This window comes from Moschus berezovskii, chromosome 5 (genome assembly GCF_049115385.1).
Source record: "Moschus berezovskii isolate FMDL1 chromosome 5, NW_MosBer_1.0, whole genome shotgun sequence".
NCBI classification, from domain to species: domain Eukaryota; kingdom Metazoa; phylum Chordata; class Mammalia; order Artiodactyla; family Moschidae; genus Moschus; species Moschus berezovskii.
The window spans coordinates 13139432-13160741 of NC_142464.1; the positions used below are offsets into that span (position 1 = coordinate 13139432).

General features: G+C 37.2%; 1 protein-coding gene across 3 annotated transcripts in view; it reads left to right on the forward strand.

Annotated features, from left to right (window-relative positions):
* PRSS12 (serine protease 12) overlaps window positions 1-21310 on the forward strand; it is an 81790-nt gene that overhangs the window by 29520 nt on the left and 30960 nt on the right. For all 3 annotated transcript variants that reach the window (XM_055434877.2, XM_055434876.2, XM_088836151.1), the window contains 4 exons: window positions 5276-5454; window positions 7638-7779; window positions 11075-11271; window positions 16278-16419. In XM_055434877.2, the coding sequence (XP_055290852.1) occupies window positions 5276-5454; window positions 7638-7779; window positions 11075-11271; window positions 16278-16419 (660 nt within the window). The remainder of the gene's footprint in view (window positions 1-5275; window positions 5455-7637; window positions 7780-11074; window positions 11272-16277; window positions 16420-21310) is intronic.

Genomic DNA, 21310 nt, shown 5'->3' on the forward strand with positions numbered 1-21310 from the left:
TGACATGGAAAGAATGTAGAGATAGAATCACAAGGAAGACTGTATTAATGCTGAACATATGTGTGGGTTGAGTAGTGTTTACATCTTTCTCAAGCATTTGCTCATTGCTATCTTTTGTATGAGGAGATTTGTGTTTGGAGAAGTGATGACAAATATCTTCAAATATTCAAGACAACGAAGATATTCCACAGGTCTGTGCAATAACCAACAATCTAGCTTGGTGGAGATTTTTTTTATTATAGGTACCCTAGGATCTGAGCTGGTGCTGTTCGTTTGCTTTGTTTTTCTTTCCTTTGATTTTCTACTTCTCTCATAAGCTTGCAGTACAGCAGTATTCTGCAACTGCTCTTCCCCTAGAATTTGTTTTGCGCACTTAAAGGCACAGTACTTTCAGGTGAAATAATTTTTAATGTTACATGTTTCATCTCAGTGGTACTTGCTTTGTTGACTTCCCAAAGGGAAACTATATCATGCCTCCCTGGAGTGCTGGTTACAATTTCTTTGTGAGATGCTGTCTTTGTTGACCCTCATCTTTTAATGGTGGCTGTAGATTTTGGTAGCTGGCAAGCTTCCTAAAACACAAAAAGAATGACTGTACTTAAGATATTTAAATCTGATTAACCCAGAACTCAGAGAAACATGAGGATCAGGAAAGGAAGCAGCCAAGTGTTAGAAAATTGACCTTGAGAATGCATACATATGCAGTGAAGTTTCAGGTAGAGACATTTTAATTGCACTTAACATTGAAGCATTTCCTATGTCTTTCAGAACTCTTAAAAGCATAGCTACTCATGGAACTGTGACATCATATTTTATTCTGTGGATATGCCATAATTTACATAAGAATTTTAAATTTTTGAACACTTTTTTCTTCTTAGGTTTTTTTTGGCTATAAAATTATCTTACAGAACCATATTATTCAGTGGTCAAAATAAAAATTCTTCTCATACCCTTTTAAAATATTTATTTGTTCTCTTATTTTATTGTTTATTAATTTTTAAAATACTGTACAAACATTATTGGTATGTCGAATTATTGAGCAGAAAGGAGGCCTTATTTAACAGATGAGAAAGTTAGGCTCTCTGAGAACTCCAAGTCCCCAAATTATACTGTGAGTGAGGACTGGAATCTTGAGATTTATGGCTCCCAAAGTAGGATTTTTCCTTTCATGTTACACTGTTTGCAAAATAGGCAGGTGTTAATAAGAATAAATATGAATACAGGCTGAAGGAAATAGGGAAGTCAACAGAGAAAAGTTTATTGTAGGAGGAAATTGATGAGCATGTTTTAGACAGACTATATATTAATGTGCCACAGACACCTCACTGAAAATGCCCCAAGAGACTGAAAGAAAGCAAAGTGTTTCAGAGTCTGCTGTAAAGCCAGACAAATTTTACCATCTAATGCTGGGCAAATTGTTTAATTTCTGCACCTCGTTTTTCTCATCTGTAAACAGTGGATAATAACATCATGGGGTTGTAGGGAGGATTGAAAGAGTTAATACATTTGAAGCTGTTAGACCAGTGTCTGGCATACAGTAATCATTCAGTATACTTCAAAATGTCATTATTGGAGATAGAAGGGATTGTTTTCCAGAAAGAAATATGGACTATTGACCAGTAAAAATGAGTTTTTCATCCAAATGTTATGTGTCACAAAATGATATTTGCGGTCAAGGAACCAATCTTTTATAACCTAACAAGTAATTCTTTTTACACAATAGAATTGCCTAATCAATTCTGTGTCTTTTCAAAGTAGTAGCTAAATCCAGGGATTGAGTTAGTCAGGTGGTACTTTTTATTAGCTCTTTTTTCTATGAAAAACAGATAAATTTTATATGACTACAATCAGATTAGCTAAATAGGTTTAGGAATGTTTGGATAGATCAGACATAGGATCAATTCAGTGTTTATTGGGGATTGCTGCTATGTAGGTCAAACAACTGCATAAAATAACCTAATAAATCGATGTATTATATCAGAGATCCCCTTATTCCACAAATTTATTCTGTAGTCAGATGGTTCAGTTCAGTTCAGTTCAGTTCAGTCGCTCAGTCGTGTCCGACTCTCCGCGACCCCATGAATCACAGCACGCCAGGCCTCCCTGTCCATCAACTCCCGGTCAGATGGTAAGAAAGTAGTAAAACTAGGACTGTTACTACAAATGAACTGCCAGGGCTGGTGTGGACATACTTTTCATAATGGAAGGGAAGAGAACACACAACTTTATCAAATTTACATAGTACTTATTAGCCTTTAACAAGCCATGAGTTTTATGTTGCTCTCCCTGGTATTAGACAATCTCTTGAAGGGCAGAGTCATCCATTTCTTTGGTATTCCCCTGAAAGCCAGTACCGTCCAGGGCACCAGGAAATAGGCTGAAGGACTGTGTGAATTTATAAATATCATCTTAATTTTTAATAAGCTCAAAAATTAGCTAGGAAACCTAGTTTGTTTTACATCATGGTTTCCTAGTTAGTGTTTTTTTGTTTTGGTTCTTGAATTTATTGCATTAATTTTTCTGATTAGTTTATTTTGATTAAACATTTTTGTGATCCTTAAAATAATGGTTGTAAACAATGGAAAATATGGAGATACATAAGGAAGAAAATAAAACACCCAAATGATGTTTTAAGGCTGCATTATAACATAGATGATTTTCCCCAGAGTCACAGTCTAGGGCTTCTGATCTCCCATCTAGTGTCCTCCCTTAAGGGAGGAACACAGTTTAGAGGTTATTAATCAGGCCTTTTGCTTTTTCTAGAACCTCTACCACATCTTTGACATATTTGAAATGCAGTGTATTTCAGTTACTCTGTCCAGCCTGTCTCAAGTCACTCCCAAGTAATGAGTATTTTAGGTTTGTTATTTTTTTCTTGGGAATAGAAAGCCTTTTGTTTTTAATCTTTTAGCCTAGATTTTTAGTGCAAAGGATTTTAAGGATATGTAAAAATACATTCTTACTGTTTTAATTTGATCATTGTTAAGTTGAGCATCTTACCATATGCTCAGTGGCCACGGGTATTTCTTCTGTAAATAGCTTGTTTCTTTCCATTACCCTATTTTTGATGTTGGTCGTTTTGTCTTTCATTATGATAATAATAAATTATGATTATTTACTTATGAGAAAATTTTTTTGATTGCTGTTATATTTTACAAATATATCTTTCACCTTCTTTGCGTTTTGATCTGATTGTATTTTGCTATACAGTAATTCAAATTTATGTGTTTGGTTTATTTATTACATAGTTCAAATTTATAAGTTTAACTTTTTCTAGTCTTTGTTTTCTGATTTCTCAGAAATTCTTGCTCAGGAAATTCCCTTATTGCCAAGGTTATGAGAACTGTGTCCTTATTATTTCATTGCATTGTATTAACTTTTTAGTCATCTTGTCTTCCTCTTTCCCTCCTTGCTCCCTTTATTTCCTTCTTTCTATTTAGATTTTTAAACCATCTGGAGTTTACTTTTTGTTTCTGAGTTTGGGATCAAATTTTATTTTCTCTCATATTGGTCCCTGGTTTTATTTTAGCACCTAATCTTGCCTCAAGGAATTATGCTTACTGAAATTTTCTTTAACAGATCTTTGTCTTTTCTAGCAGTTGTCACAGGGCAGAGATCCAAGGAGACTGTTAATCTGCCTTTCTGCAAAGCTCTCCTGTCTGGCTCCCCCATGACCTGCGTTAGTCACCCTGTCCTCTGCTTCTGTTCTCCAACTTTCAGTGCTCTCTAAATCAGTTTCCATATTTGCTTTCATTAATCTCTTTCCTCTGGAGCAAGGGTCAACAAACATTTTCTGTAAAGGGTCAGATAGTGAGTATTTTAGACTTTCCAGTTATTCCACTGAGCTTTTGTGTAGTGCAAAAGCAGCCACAGACAATAATTTGCGAATGAGTGTGGCTTTGTTGCGATAAAACCTTGTTTCTGGATAGTAAAATTTGAATTACATATATCAAAATTGCATTCCTGTTTTGGTTTTAAATTCTCAAGATAGTTGTAATGTAAGGAGAAAAAGGCAACTTAAATAATGGGGAATAGATGCAGTATTGTTGAAAAGTAAACCAAAAATATAAATACTCTAGTCTAAGAATTAAATGGCTGAAAAGGGCTGAAGATGCAATTTCTGAATTGAAATCTGGGGTTCTAGAGAATATGGTGTCACTTTGAATTGTGAGAGAAGTAAATGTAGTCAAATAAATTTGAGTGAAGAGATGTTTGGCCATGGCAACCCACTCCAGTGTTCTTGCCTGGAGAATCCCAGGGACGGGGGAGCCTGGTGGGCTGCCGTCTATGGGGTTGCACAGAGTCGGACATGACTGAAGTGACTTAGCAGCAGCAGCAACAAAGAACTGAAAATAACCGTGGCTTAAACAAGACATGAGAAATGCCAGACTGGGTGAGTTACAAGCTGGAATCAAAATAGGCAGGAGAAACATCAACAACCTCAGATATGCGGATGATACCACGTAATGACAGAAAGCAAAGAGGAACTAAAAAGCCTCTTGAAGAGGGCAAAGGAGGAGAGTGAAAGAGCTGGCTTAAAACTTAATATTAAAAAAGCTAAGATCATGGCATCCAGCCCCATTCCTTCATGGCAAATAGAGGAGGAAAGCTGGAAGCAGTGACAGGTTTCCTCTTCTTGGGCTCCAGAATCACTGTGGACAGTGACTGCAGTCATGAAATCAGTAGATGTTTGCTTCTTGGCAGAAAAGCTGTGACAAACCTAGACAGTGTGTTGAAAAGCAGAGACATTCCTCTGCTGACACGGGTCTGTGTAGTCAACGGTATGAACTTCCCCGTGGTCATGTCCAGTTGTGAGAACTGGACCGTAAAGAAGGCGGAGCGCCCAAGAATTGATGCCTTCAAATTGTGATGCTGGAGAAGACTCCTGAAAGTCCCTTGGACAGCAAGATCAAACCAGTCAATCTTAAGGGAAATCAACCCTGAATACACACTAGAAGGACTGATGCTGAAGCTGAAACTCCAGTATTTTGGTCATCTGATGTGAACAGCTGACTTCATTGGCAAAATCCCTGATGCTGGTAAAGATTGAGGGCAGAAGGAGAAGAGGGCGGTGGTCCCACAGTCATCAGGGCCCCAGGCTCTAGCTTGTAGCTCTTTCAGTCTTAGTTTGATACTCTTTGGACCAAGATAGTTACAATGGAGTGAACTGATAAGGAAAATTATAAATTAATCATAAGTTTACCTTTGCCAGAGGCAAAAGAAGAAACAGCTCAGACTAACCTTTGATCTGACTTATGTTCTTATGTTTGTTCAGTGGCATTGCCAAAGCATGGAATCAGGCGTATTTTGGGGAAGGGTCTGGCCCAGTAATGTTGGATGAAGTACGCTGCACTGGGAATGAGCTTTCTATTGAGCAGTGTCCAAAGAGCTCCTGGGGAGAGCATAACTGTGGCCATAAAGAAGATGCTGGAGTGTCCTGTATCCCTCTAACAGGTAGGAACTCCACCCTGTCAACTTAGCCACTCTTGCCTTCACCCCTATTTGGGCTTAACTTCCCTCCTCAATTTAGCTAATATTACTAAATGAACTTACAAATAAATCCCCAAAATAAGACATGAAAAGGATATATACTGTGTATTAAAATGCTATCTCTTTATTTATAGATATTTCTGAATTTTTCAGTTGAAAGCTACACGATCCTATTAAGTAATTAAGAACATATGATCTTGTTGCAATATATAGTACCCAGTAGTCAGAATCAGTGTGCAATGATAAATTTAGGATGTTAGATATTATAAATATATATTTAGTCCATTCATTTATTAACCTGTCTTGCCTCTCAGAATGTGTTTATAGCTGGTAAAACTATTTGATGGGATTGTTGATTAAAGAACACTATTAAAGAGCCAGGTTAACCTTTGCTGTGCTGAAAATTCAGACTGTTTCAAATCACAGCATGCTTGTCAAGCTATGTCTTGTTTTGCAAGAGGGACATGTCTGAGTGCAAATGAGTGTATGTGTATGTACTTAAATGTTTGGGGGGGAAGAAGAGAGAAATGGACGGGCAAGAGAAGTTGGGTCATCACAAATCTGTTGTTTCTATAGCAAAAAGAGCTTGAAGAAAAAAATTAGGGCCTTAATATTTCTTTAAAGAAGTCAAATGAAATACTCCTGAGAGACTGTAAAATACTGAAAGTCTACTTTTTTATTTTCATAGTTCTGTACACACTGTTGTTTTGTTAGAATAACACATTTATACACAAAATAAATAGAAAATTTATACCAGATTGTAAGGAGCACTTCATCTTCTTGAGCCTCCATTTCCTCCTCTTTCAAATGAGGATAGTAGTGTTGCTGGGATGGTCAAATGAGGTAAAAGGTGTAACAATGCTTTGCAAACAGTGAAATTTTACATTAATAATGATTCTATTGCTGCTGCTGCTTGCTAAGTCGCTTCAGTTGTGTCCGACTCTGTGTGACCCCATAGACAGCAGCCCAACGGGCTCCCCTGGTCCTTGGGATTCTCCAGGCAAGAACACTGGAGTGGGTTGCCATTTCAGGAGACCTTAATTTACTTTGAATGATCCTAGAGGTTCATGAAAAGGATGACTTTCTCCCAAGATTATTTATATATTTCATTTGGGAGAAGGGAAAGTGTTTGGATTATTTTGGATGGAAATGGCCTCTTATACTTTTGGGGGAATGAATTTATTATATTGTGTATCTGCTTAGAAGCTTTTTTACAGGATTTTCTGGGAATTAAGTATTCATTTAATTTCAGAAGATTCAAATTTAGATTTGTATTATCGACAAAAGAGCAAAGGCAAAACGTGTACCCCAGTTTTTATTCCCTTCTCCAGGGGATCTTCCCAATCCAGGAATTGAACCTGGGTCTCCTGCATTGCAGGTGGATTCTTTACCATCTGAGCCACCAGGGAATCCTTTATGAATGCCTAAGGAATAATAATAAGTACTTTGACATGATTGATCACTCTTTAACCAGAATAGCTTATTCTGTCTTCATAGTTCAGTATTTTTTCATTCACAGATAAATTTTTCAGCTATTTCCAAGTTACTGTGTTTTTATACTTTTTACATTTAAATGACAATTATTGCTCATACTTAAGGAGATTAAAGCTGTAAGAAATTTCCCAAGTATTATTTAATCTGGAGAAATCTACATAATTACTTTGGAATTATATCAGAGTATATTTTTCTACTTAGACACAGAAGTACAAATAAAAGGGAAAGTATTTTGTTAGGGCAGATATGTGTTATGACTTTGTTCAAGAACAATCCCATTAATGACCTCAGATCACTGAGCACAGTTCTATGCTTGTGTGCTTAGTCGCTTCAACTGTGAACGCCTCTTTGCAACCCTATGGACTGTAATCCTCCAGGCTCCTCTGTCCATGGGATTCTCTAGGCAAGAATCCTGGAGTGGAGTGCCGTTTTCTTCTCCAGGGGATCTTCCCGACCCAGGGATTGAAGCCAGGTCTCCAGCATAGCAGGCAGACGCTTTACTATTGGAGCTACCAAGGACAGTTCTAGTAGGAGTTTACAAAAGGGCCCAGAGAGAGACCTGGGTAGGAAGATATTTCTCCTGAAATTCAGATGTTGCTCTGCCTTTTTCTGGTCATTATTTGCTCAGTCTCCGTGTCTCCTTCTTGTCGCAGATGGCGTCATCAGACTTGCAGGTGGTAAAGGCAGCTATGAGGGTCGCCTGGAGGTGTATCACAGGGGACAGTGGGGGACTGTCTGCAATGATGGCTGGACTGATCTTAACACCTTTGTGGTTTGCCGACAACTGGGATTTAAGTAAGACCTATTGATACGAGATAGCTAAATGCCAAGCTATATTTTAAAAGTCTTATTTTGTTACCCTTACTTGTAGTGTCTATAATACTAACAATATATATTCTCAATCATTATCTACCTGTCTATTCTACCTACCTTCCTACCCCTCATATCTACCTATCTATATATGGAAGTTCAGCAATTAAAAAACAGTAACATTCTCTTTGATGATAAATCACCATATCTTGCTATTTATCTCATTTGCCTTTCCTGCCATCACTCTTCTTCTTGAATGACTAGTTGGAGCCATGGATGACTTTTGAGTCCCGTTTTGTCTATTTAAGTGAGACTGTATGCTGTGAATGATGAGTTTTATTCTGATGCATTGCTACTATGGCATGTTGTTAGTAATAACATCACTGTGTTTAAAATTGCAGAGAAGTCTAATGTCAAATTCTTTGGTATTACATTATTTCCTTTTTCATAATGTGATGATAATTATCACTTTTATTTGAGAAAAACAGCTTTATTGTCATGAGATGACCTTTTGAACTCACCCTTGACCTAATTCTCTTAAAAACTGAGTATCACACTTTGAGCAGTGTATTTCATGTCACACACATAATGCATTCCAGAGTAAAGACCTAAGTTGCTTGAAGTAATTGCAAATGATGCCTTTGAGTTAATATCTGAATGAAGCCCATGAATGCCCATTCTTTCTTATTTTCCATATTTCTATGTCATACTTGAAGTAATTGTCTCATGTTTAAAAGAAATAAGCAAAATTATATTATTTCAGCTTGAGATAGAATTAATTGCAAATATTTATTAAAACTTAAAAGTATGCTTTAACTCAAGCTAAACATTCAAGCTATGTTTAAACATATATTTTTAAAGTTGTAAAAATAATATAAAATTTTAGAGATTTGGAAAAAAGAGAAAATAAAAAACTACCCCTAATTTTTCCATTATTAAAACTTGTGTATAACTTTGTAACAGCTCTAGTAGTAGATATATAATTTTACTATTCACTTTTTTTACTTTATATTCATTGGAGGGACTGATGCTAAAGCTGAAACTGCAATACTTTGGCCACCTCATGCGACGAGTTGACTCACTGGAAAAGACTCTGATGCTGGGAAATGTTGGGGGCGGGAGGAGAAGGGGACGACGGAGAATGAGATGGCTGGATGGCATCACCGACTCTGTGGACATGAGTTTGAGTGAACTCCGGGAGTTGGTGATGGACAGGGAGGCCTGGCGTGCTGTGATTCATGGGGTCGCGGAGAGTCGGACACGACTGAGCGACTGAACTGACTGAACTGAACTGTAGTCATAATTTTTAATAACATAACTGATGATGTTCATACGATAATTTACTTAATATTTAAAGTAGTTTAAATTTTCCTGTTGTAAATAATGACATTACAAAGATATAGATATATGCGATTGACAAATATTTTGAATTTTCATGGGCAGTGCAGTTAATTATAATTATGAGGTCAAGGGCTATGACATGCTAGCCAAATAAATATTGATATTTAATTAATAAGAATTACTTTAAAATGCCATTTCATCTGAGTAAATCTCTGTTAGTCTGAGAACTGTATCCCATTTTCACAAGTTTAGAAAAATTCAAAAATACTCTTGTTTACTGTTCTCATATTTTTCCTTATTAGTGAAAACAATTGAATAAATGCTGACTTTTTTTTCTCCATTTTTATTTATTTTGTTTCACAGATACGTTCAGTTTTTCTTGCATATGCAGAGTATTAGAACTTAATGGTTCTGAAAGTGTTCTCAATATTTGTTAAAATTCTAAATGATTGTGTTAGAAGGTAGAATAGGCACCTGCTACATTTACATTTTAGTTTACAGAGGAATTTCTGAAAGAGAATGCTCTTTTGGAATGAAAAAGAGGGTGAACTCTGGGTTTCTTCGTACAAATGAAATCCCAAAGTAGAATGGCCTCTTGCTGTTTCTTACATAATTGATATGAACGGATGTAATCAGATTGCTGCATTTTGTGGAAACCTGGTGTAAGTTGAAAGTGATAGCAGTATGGAATTTAGTATAATTACTTTTCTAGCTAAGAATCAATTAGTCAGCAAAATAGAAGCCTTAGAATGACATTGAAAGTTGCATTGTTTTAATTTATTGAAATGTTCATCATGTTAAATAAATTTAATAAATAGGTGCATGGGAAAAAATTAGGAATATTCATCTTTCAGACCAAAAGATCTCTTAGTACAGAAATAATAAAATAGAATGGAAGTGACTAACATATTTATGAGTTAGAGTTTAATTATTTATATAGACCAATTGAAAGACACTTCAGGTATCTTTTAGCCCAGTGATTTCTGGAGGCTTGTTTGGATTTTACAGAACAAAAGAACCAAATTGGGGAGAAGATGAATGAAGATAGAGATTGACTTATTTGCTAATTTTTAATTTTGTGGATCTTTCCTATTTCTACAGTGTGTATATATATTATAATACACTTAGGCTTTTTCAGTAGGGCAGTGTTAAAAATAAAGTCAATTGAAACACAAGTATAATTCATGAAAGTTTAAAAGATCAGATTTATGTAACCTTATAAAAAGCACTGTTATTAAGAGTCGGACACGACTGAGCGACTGAACTGATTACTCTGATTTTGATGAGTTAAAATCCAGGTTTCATCATGGATTGGAATGATGCTTGAGAAATCACTGAACCAATACATACATTTTGTTTTTATTTTTTGTTTATTTGTTTTCTTTGACTGCGCCATGCAGCTTTCATTATCTTAGTTCCACTACCAGAAATTGAACCTTCAACGCTTGGCAGTGACAGTGTGGAGTCCTAACCACTGAACCTCCAGGAAATTCCTCACACAGTTTATTTTGGAAGACAGGATGGGAAAGGGGCTTAGAGAGCTAATGAAATCAAATGCACTCAGAAGGCTTTCGGAGGCTGATACAAGTGTTCTCACTTTCTGGTGTGCTGTGTTATTTCCACGGTCAGGAATTTGACATTTATTTGTCTGCATTATCTCTGGATGGTGGGTTAAATTGCAGACAAGCACAAGAATGGTTAGGGGAATAGGATTAATTATCCACTTGTTACCCATTCAATCAATCAAACATTATTAAGATCATCAAAATATGTGATGTAGTGAACACTACTGTTAGAACTGAGTTCTCAGGATAGGAGAAAGAACAAATACTTACCCTCTGAAGTCATGACACTTAATGAGGTTGCTTGTTTTATGGTTTGTGGTTCCTTGAAACAAGAGACAGCAGTTGTGTGCATGATGTTTGTTTTATTGCCACAGATATGGCAGACAAACCTCTGCAAACCACTTTGAAGAGAGCATGGGACCTATATGGTTGGATGGCGTCAGTTGCTCAGGAAAGGAAGCCAGTTTCCTTCAATGTTCACGGAGACCCTGGGGAAGTCATGACTGCAGCCATCGGGAAGATGTTGGCATCTCCTGCTACCCCGGCGGGAACGGATTCAGATTCTCCCTGGGTGAGGCCCTGCCATAGCTCTTGAGTATTCATATTCCAGTAGCCACTGCACGTCTAGCCACTGGTCTGGAATGTGAAACATTTCTCATCTCTGGCTTTTCAAAAAGTCTATTTCCCCAGATGCTCTAATTTTTAATAATTTTATTTCAGAGAAAAATAGTCTTTTGAGTCTTTCCACCAATGTTTCAAAATTTTACTCCTAATTTTTCTCTACCTATGAGCGTACGTTTCTCATGTATCTGAAAGATGGAAGAAAGAAACTGCAATGTCCATTCCCCAACTGATTAGTCACCTATTCTGCCTCTCATTTACCTTGAATTCTAATGAACTATTTGAGAAAGGATTGAAAATAAATCACAACAAAACAATAGGCCTCTTTCCCACCCTCCATGATTCATTTGTCTTTAGTCCTGAGGCCTTGTCAATCATTGCTTGCCAGCCAGCCATTGCTGTGTCCTAACCTAGATCTTTCAAGTTTCTCACTAGACGCCAAGGTGGATTCATTGGAGTAAACAGCCCACCTGTCTTTCTAAGATATCCTGTTACTGAAAACCCATTAACATCATTTATTACCCCCTCATTCCAAATTTCTTCAGACTTATATTCACATAAAAGGTACTTAGCTTATCTAACATATGAACATCTAAAATATTTGTGTGGAGTGGTAATCACTCAGTCGTGTCCAACTTGTTCAACCCCATGGACTGTAGCCTGCCAGGCTGCTCTGTCCCTGGGATTTCCCAGGCAAGAATACTGGAATGGGTTGCCATTTCCTTTTCCAGGGCATCCTCCCGACCCAGGGGTCCAACCTGGGTCTCCTGCATTGCAGGCAGATTCTTTACCATTTGAGCTACAGGGAAGACCTTACATATTCTTAGATAAAGGTCCTTTTGTGATCAGAGAGCAACTACTATATATCCTTGACAGACTTAACATCTGATGAAGAGGCCAGAATAAATATGAATGAAAAATATAGAGGGAGATATTCAGAAAACTTGCCAGGACTCTACCATAGCTCTGTTTGTATCTATACGTGTATTTTTTGGTACATAAATGTTGAAATAACCACTGGTGGTCCTTAAGTCTCACCTCAAGCTTGAGTCAGCCCCTTTTATATCCTCCTGTTTTGAGACTCTGAAGCTGGCATCTTCATATTATAAAACAATGGGATGTGTTGAATCCCACAATATTAACTATTCCCTGGTGGCACAGTGGTAAAGAATCTGCCTGCCAATGCAGGAGATGTGGGCTTGATCCCTGGGTCGGGAAGGAAATGGAGAAGGAAATGGCAACCCACTCCAGTATTCTTGCCTGAAAAATTCCACAGATAGAGGAGCCTGCGGACTACAGTCTACGGGGTCACAAAGAGTGGGACACGACTGAGCATGCAGTTGAGCATGAAGTTAAGCACTCATACTTTGTCAAAGTGTATGTTGATTCCCCATTGTACTCTGACCTGTGAGATCATAGTGACGTACTCCACTAATCTAGCACTAATGATACCAGGTAGAAATACAGCATTTTACCCTGTCCCTCATAGGTCATATTTTAAATTGTTTCTGTTTGGTCTCCTCCCTTGCTACTTTCTTCCTATAAAGGATTTATGATCCTCCTAGGATTATGTGATGAATAATTACATGTGGTTGGGAGAGATAGAGCCTGTTTGCTAGAAATGGAACCTCTTAGCCCCAGATAGCAGGTATTTGGATCATGGAGTGATCTATTCAGGCATATTCCATCAGTACTCCATGTGATGAAGTAACTATGCATGTGTTCTAAGCCACTTCAGTCGTGTATGACTTTTTGCAACCCTTTGGACTGTAGTCTGCCCGGCTTCTCTGTTCTTGGGGCTCTCCAAGCAAGAATACTGGAGTGGGTTGCCAATGCCCTCCTCCAGGGGATCTTCCCAACCCAGGGATGGATTACCCTCTCTTTTCTCTCCTGCTTTGGCAGGTGGGTTCTTTACTACTAGTGCCACCCGGGAAGCATACCAAATACTACAATCTCAGTTCTCTGAAGACCTGTGTGGTTAAATATACACATATAGTTAGGACAACTAATCCTTTCAATTTCCTTAAAATCTTTATTTTCTAAGATTATATTGATAGATATATTTTTAAAAAATTTAAAAAGTTGAGAGTGATAATTAGTAATAAAATATGAGATCATTATTATGAATTCTTTGGTCCTAATTTTATTAATATATTAACTATTCATTTGTCCAAAGAACATTATATCTGAGCCAAATTATTCTTTTGCAATAGAATCAGATTACCATTTATTCATCCAAAGAGATCATTACTTTCCCATGTATCAAAAAGGACTGCAAAGAGATCATGGAATGGTGCAGTTTAAAAACAATTGAGTTTTTTCACTTCTTTGGCACTATGATAAAAGCTATTAGACTATTAGAGTATTCAGCTGTTTGAAGGCAACTCTTAACACAGTTAAACTGTTGACCTTTAATTGTGAATGAAACTTTTCTCAAAATTACTAGTAGTTCAGTAGACACTTCCTAATTTTAGGTGTGTGGTAGATGGCATGCTCAAAAACAATATTGTAGGTCAGTAAAGGTGATTTAGTACAAATATAGTTAATGCCTATGCTAGTTGGGGGAAATTTGTGGGATGGTAAATATGTAGATTTCTTATTTTAATACTGCTTTCTTTTTTAAAATTTAAATACATTTATTAATTACTGAATTTTCCACATCCTATCTCAAACTTACTTGCCCCGATTGCCCTGACTGCTCTCCACCAATACTGCATTAATTCTAAAGTTCAGAGTGTTAAATCTTAACAGAGATATCTTTCACACTTCACTGTCTCTGAATTTTACAGTATAAAGTTCAGTTTTTACTTTTATGCTAGATTTTATCTTTCTTTTAGGAAAAATATTATTTTCTTAAAAATAATGTATTAAGTCCTCGCGGCTGTGGGCCCCGGGTGCGCAGCGGCGCTCGGAAAAAAAAAAAAAGTATTAAATCAGTTTTATAGGACAATTGAAATAAAGAAAGCTCTGTTGTAATCAGAGTTTGAGATATATAATGAAAGGTACTATATACTCTGTTTAGTTTTCCCAGGCATTTTAAGATTTTAGAGATAAGCCATGTATGTTATTATTGCTATAACAAAAAGAACTTAGTGAGGTAGTATTAATAGAATGGTTTCTGTCATTCAGTTTCCCTTCAAGCATCAAAAGTCCAATGATTTAATAAAATGAATGGCTAAAATTAGGTTCAGAAATATTGTATATATTAATTTTACAAAGTGTGCAACTTAGGCTTTAAAATACTTTATCATTTTTATTTTCATGGAATGTGAAAAACTGCCCATAAAACAACTAGGATGAAATGTGGAGATCTAATTCCATGTGTGTATGATTTCTTAATTTTGTACCAAAGATCTAAAAAGTGTAAAAATCGAAAACTTGAAGAGTTTCATCTCTTTAAATTTTTTCTTTGAGAATCACTTTTCCCCTTGCTTCTCTTGCAAAGAATCCCTAAATTTCAGTTACAATAATAAGAAATGTAAAGTTTTAAATATATTGTGTTTTGTAACATGTCTATTGCAAAAATTTTTTAGCTAATGTAAACAACGCATAGAGAAGATTGTTATTTTGACTTTGCTGTATTGATTCCACTATGATGCCTGTTCCATGAAGTGGGTGTGATCAGAGATTAGAGAGCCAGCCAATCTGGGGCAACAAAGAAGAATTCGAGGAATTGAAGTAGGATGTGTCTATCTTGCCAACTGTGTTTTCTTTCAGTTAAAAAATGTCATCTAGTGATTACATACATAGGGTTGAACACATATTGAATGATACTTGGTTTGTTAGCTGCTTACGTCACCGCCTTAGGTTCTGATAATTTCACCATGTTTGATGGTATTCTTTGAATCCTTAACAATCTTAGAGGTGCAAGCTGGAGACCCTTCTAGTAACTAGATAAAGTAAAGAAAGTATATTAGTTTGCTTGGACTACTGTAACGGATCACACACTGGGTGGCTTAAACAGCAGGTATTTATTGTCTCACACTTCTGGAATCTGTAAGTCCAAAATCAAGGTGTGCACAACAGGTGGGAACTTCTGAGGCCTGGGAGGGGAAGATCTGTTCCAGGCCTCTCTCCTCAGCTTGTGGTGGGTTTTCTCCCTCTGTCTCTTCGCAACATCTTCCTTCTGTGTATCTCTGTGTACAAATTGGATTAGAGCCCATTCTAATGGCTTCACAATTCAACCCCAGGCAGTATGCAAGCCTTAATGAGACTTTTAATTAAACAAAACCATATTTACTGGTGTCGATAGAGATGTGTGAAAACTCTACAAGTCATTTCTTTTGCATAATTCAGATAAACCCCCAGTTTGTTAGATATCAGTTTCTCAACTTTTACACCTTTAATGGTTTTTATGACTTAAGCCCTTCCTTGGGAATCAATAGTAAATAAGAAGCCCGAGATGGAAATTGTCCTTATTAGTTGCTTGCATTTTTTTTTTCCTTCGCTTCCATCTTTCAAGTTACTCATGGATCCTAAAGTATGTCTAAAAATTCTTCTTAAAAATACTAGCTTTGGAATGTTATTTCTAGGTATGTTCGTGGATAAGTGAGTAGATGTAGAATAAAAACAATTCCAAGTGAATGTCTTTTACTAACTAGAAGTTAGAGGTAATAAAATCATACACAATTTTACAGGGCTATATATTCATTCATTCTACAAACAGATGTTATGTGTACTCTATAATGCCAGGCACTGTTTCAAGTCTGGAAATATAAAGTTGAGCAAGATAAGCACTCTGACCTCAGGGCTTCAAAAGATATTGCAAAAGTGGATACAGTTTGTTTTTTTTTTTCCCTAAATTGGTCTGTCCTCTCTCTCTCACTTTCCATCTAATATTTAGCTCATTTTAAATGCAAATACAATTTTATAAAGTCTCTGACACTTTAACATCAGTTTGCTTGTATTGGCTCTTATAAAAGTAGTAATGAGTATTACTTTTAACTCGTGATTTAGGTTTTCCAATCAGACTGATGGATGGAGAAAATAAGAAGGAAGGCCGAGTGGAGGTTTTTATCAATGGCCAGTGGGGAACAGTTTGTGATGATGGGTGGACTGATAAGGATGCAACTGTGATCTGTCGACAGCTTGGCTACAAGTAAGAAAACCTAATTATTTGGGATGGTTGCTTGACAAAACGTATGATTTTTTTACTCTTATTCTTGTGTAAAATTAGTATTTATGATTCAGTTGAAAATACTGGCAGCATGCTGACTTGATTCAGATTGGTACAGAAATATGAAGTAGAGTCTGTTTAAATGTTTCTGTACTCTTATAAGACATATACATTATGTTACTTAAGAAATGTAGATTTTATCTAATAACAAATAGTCCATAACTCTCAATTATTCATAACACTGGAGAAGGAAATGGCAACCCACTCCAGTATTATTACCTGGGAAATCCCATGGATAGAGGAGCCTGGCTGGCTACAGTCCATGGGGTTACAAAAGGGTCGGACAGAACTTAGTGACTAAACAAAAACAACAATATTCATAACAACGCTTCTGTCAGCCAAACGTCTTAACCTTTTCTCTGTGATTTATGTTGCAGCTCAGTAGCCTTATAAGGGACTCTGCTGTTACTGAAATTACAGTTGGTTCTTGTTATTTGCAGTAGTTATGTTCTGTAAAGTCACTGTGAACATTAATTTAGGAAATACTGAGCCATTGCTTCTAGAGCTGAGGTCAAACCAAGTGATGTTCTGCCTTCTTGTTTTAACTCTTATGCTTGCAAGCAGTTGCCCTTTTTGTAGTCAGCTAATGCTGGTCCCATCACTTCATGAGAAATAGATGGAAAAACAGTGGAAACAGTGTCAGACTTTATTTTTTGGGCTCCAAAATCACTGCGGATGCTGATTGCAGCCATGAAATTAAAAGACGCTTACTCCTTGGAAGGAAGGTTATGACCAACCTAGATAGTATATTAAAAAGCATTACTTTGCCAACAAAGGTCCGTCTAGTCAAGGCTATGGTTTTTCCCGTGGTCATGTATGGATGTGAGAGTTGGACTGTGAAGAAAGCTGATTGCCGAAGAATTGATGCTTTTGAACTGTGGTGCTGGAGAAGACTCTTTTTTTTTTTTCTTTCAGCATTTTACTTTTTTAAAATTTTTATTTAATAAATGGTACAAAGCACAATGCCAAAAACATTAACAGTTAAAATTTCACCAAATGAAAAAATACTATAGATTACACAGTTGCAAAAAGCTACATTAAGTTATTTTACAACTGCCTCAAGCTGCAAAAAGAAAAAAAAACCCGATACCATACCTGTTATCCCTCTCTCAAAATAATGCCATTTATGTTATAAACCATGAGCACACCATCAAAAGACGGGAACTGGTTTTGTTAATTCATATATATATATATATACATATATATATATGACTGTATCACTTTGCTGTACACCTGAAACAAACACAACACTGTAAATAAAATATAGTACAATATAAAATAAAATAAGTAACAGACCTTTGGGGCTTTACACCGAGTCTTTAGAGTTCCCATCAGAGGGATAATAGCACCACAGCCGCACTGACTCCTCATGAAGGAGGCACATGAATGACTGGATTACAAGAGTTACAGGAATGAGAGCTGCTCACTTCCCAGAAACTACAGCTCACAGAAAACCAACAAAGGCATGAGATACAGACCATTCACTTATGAATGTGTAAAACTCAAGAAAGTCCACGTTATTCCTACAACATGTTGAAAGTGCTTCAGAATTCACACAATACTAATTTTCTTATGGTTCTGGTTAAATTATATATACCAGTTTATAACAAATGGTAAAATCTGTAGCTCTATTCAAAGTTTTAAAAGATTACTTAAGAATAGTTTCTTGTATTTCTGTGCCACCTTTATAGTTTTGGTTTCTCATTTCTTAATTAGTAAATTCAGCGTGCAGGTTCTATCCCAGGCTAATTTATACACTTCCAGAAGAAACGGCCTTTTAAATCCACAGAGTGTTGAGGTGGGGAGCCCCCAACCACTTCAGATTTGTTTCACATATGATAATATACATGTTTCAATCCATTCTCCCAAATTATCCCACCCTATCCCTCTCCCACAGAGTCCAAAAGACTGCTCCACACATCCAAGTCGCTGCTGCTGTCTCGTATACAGGGTTATCGTTATCCTCTTGCTATATTCCATATATATGTGTTAATATACTGTATTGGTGTTTTTCTTTCTGGCTTACTTCACTCTGTATAATAGGCTCCAGTTTCATCCACCTCATTAGAACTAATTCAAATGTATTCTTTTTAATTGCTGAGTAATACTCCATTGTGTAAATGTACCTCAGCTTTCTTATCCATTCATCTGCAGATGGACATCTAGGTTGCTTCCATATCCTGGCTATTATAAACTGTGCTGCGATGAACATTGGAGTACATGGGTCTCTTTCAATTCTGGTTTCCTCAGTGTGTATGCCCAGGAGTGGGATTGCTGGGTCGTATGGCAGTTCTATTTCCAGTTTTTTAAGGAATCTCCACACTGTTCTCCATAGTGGCTGTACTAGTTTGCATTCCCACCAACAGTGTAAGAGGGTTCCCTTTTCTCCACACCCTCTCCAGCATTTATTGCATGTAGACTTTTGTATAGCAGCCATTCTGACTGGCATGAAATGGTACCTCATTGTGGTTTTGATTTGCATTTCTCTGATTATGAGTGATGTTGAGCATCTTTTCATGTGTTTGTTAGCCATCTGTATGTCTTCTTTGGAGAAATGTCTGTTTAGTTCTTTAGCCCATTTTTTGATTGGGTCGTTTATTTTTCTGGAATTGAGCTGCAGGAGTTGCTTGTATATTTTTGAGATTAATCCTTTGTCAGTTGCTTCATTTGCTATTATTTTCTCCCATTCTGAAGGCTGTCTTTTTACCCTGCTTATAGACTCTTGAGAGTCCCTTGTACTGCAAGGAGATCCAACCAGTCCGTTCTAAAGGAGATCAATCCTGGGTGTTCATTGGAAGGACTGATGCTAAAGCTGAAACTCCAATACTTTGGCCACCTCATGCGAAGAGTTGACTCAGTGGAAAAGACTCTGATGCTGGGAAGGATTGGGGGCGGGAGGAGAAGGGGACGACAGAGAATGAGATGGCTGGATGGCATCACCGACTCGATGGACATGAGTTTGAGTGAACTCCGGGAGTTGGTGATGGACAGGGAGGCCTGGCGTGCTGTGATTCATGGGGTCGCAAAGAGTCGGCCACTACTGAGCGACTGAACTGAACTGAACTGAACTGACGAAGTCTAGCATATGAGCACATCCTTTTTAGAGGGTTGACAGAGAATGTGTTGCTATCAGCTAACCTCGTTAGGACTAAATAACTATGATGGAGATTCCATTCTTTTTGACCTTTGTGTGATTCCGTTGGCATGCTTCAATATGACATTGCTCTTGCACTCTGTGTTTATTAGAGTTATATCCCTTAAAAGAATTTTCAAAGGGTGTATCCTTATTGCTTTGCCTGTGTGCTCAGTCGTTTCGGTCGTGTTCAACTCTTTGCAACCCTATGGACTGTCCCACCGTGTTCCTCTGTCCATGACAACAATACCATGCCTCTCTGCAGACAGGAATATTGGAGTGGGTTGCTGTGCCCTCCTTCAGGGGATCTTCTCCACCCAGGGATTGAACCTGCACATCTTATGCTTCCTAGCACTGGCAGGCAGCTTCTTTACCACTAACACTACTTGGGAAGCCCATCCCTATTGCCTTAATAGAGACCTAAAACTAACTATATCTAATTTTTAATCTTATATTTAAATAGTTGCAAAGAGTTTAATTTCTGGCATATTTGTATATGACATTTAAAAGTTGAAGTTACATCATTCTTTTAATTATATCCAGTAAAACCTAAATATCTTGTTTTGATACTGTCATTCATTTTAAAAATACATGAATAAGTTGACCTTCACAAATTTTACATAGTTTCTTTTTCTCCTTGAAATTTTAGTTTAAATTTTCTTTCCCCACAGAATCCTAATGTTACCATGTTTTAAAAACTGTGTGTGTGTGTACACATGCAGAGAGTGAGATAGAGAAAAATTAAATTCTTCTAACAAGTTGCTCTCAGGATGTTATAATTTCTGGTACACAGCTAATTAAAAACAACACATTTGATAAATGATCTTTCAAGATAGGAAAAAAAGTTGACAAAAGCTCCCATTTCCTAGACCAATGGGTTGGGTTTTTGGTCCTTGGGTAACAGGAGGCTTCATTGCTATGATTTGTTTTGAACTGTTCTTTTGGCCACTTCAGTTCAGTTCAGTCGCTCAGTCATGTCCGACTCTTTGCGACCCCATGAATCACAGCACACCAGGCCTCCCTGTCCATCACCAACTCCCGGAGTTCACTCAAACTCATGTCCATCGAGTCCATGATGCCATCCAGCCATCTCATCCTCTGTTGTCCCCTTCTTCTTCTGCCCCCGATCTCTTCCAGCATCAGAGCCTTTTCCAATGAGTCAACCCATCGCATGAGGTGGCCAAAGTATTGGAGTTTCAGCTTTAGCATCAGTCCTTCCAATGAACACCCAGGACTTCAGAGGCTTTTAAATCTTGAAGCAATGCACTGTGGTTGGATTGGCTGAGTGAAAGGCATGCCTTTTTTCTTTTTTTTTGTGTGTGTGTAGTGGGAAAAAGGAAATGTTGAAAGAGAAGTTGATCTTGACTTAGCAAGACCAGTTTTAGGAGAGAATACACATGGATTTTGATGATCTACATATCAGTTCCCATATCTCTTGGAAAATCATCATCTACTCCCAGGAGGACTTGATACTCAGTTGAAGTGAAGTGAAAGTTGCTCAGTCATGTCCGACTCTTTGCGACTCCATGGACTGTCCATGGAATTCTCCAGGCCAGAATACTGGAGTGGGTAGCCTTTCCCTTTTCCAGGGGATCTTCCCAACCCAGGGATCAAAGCCAGGTCTCAGTTTAAAGACTCGTGTATTAGAGCCTATTGTCTCACTGAAATTATCAGCTATGA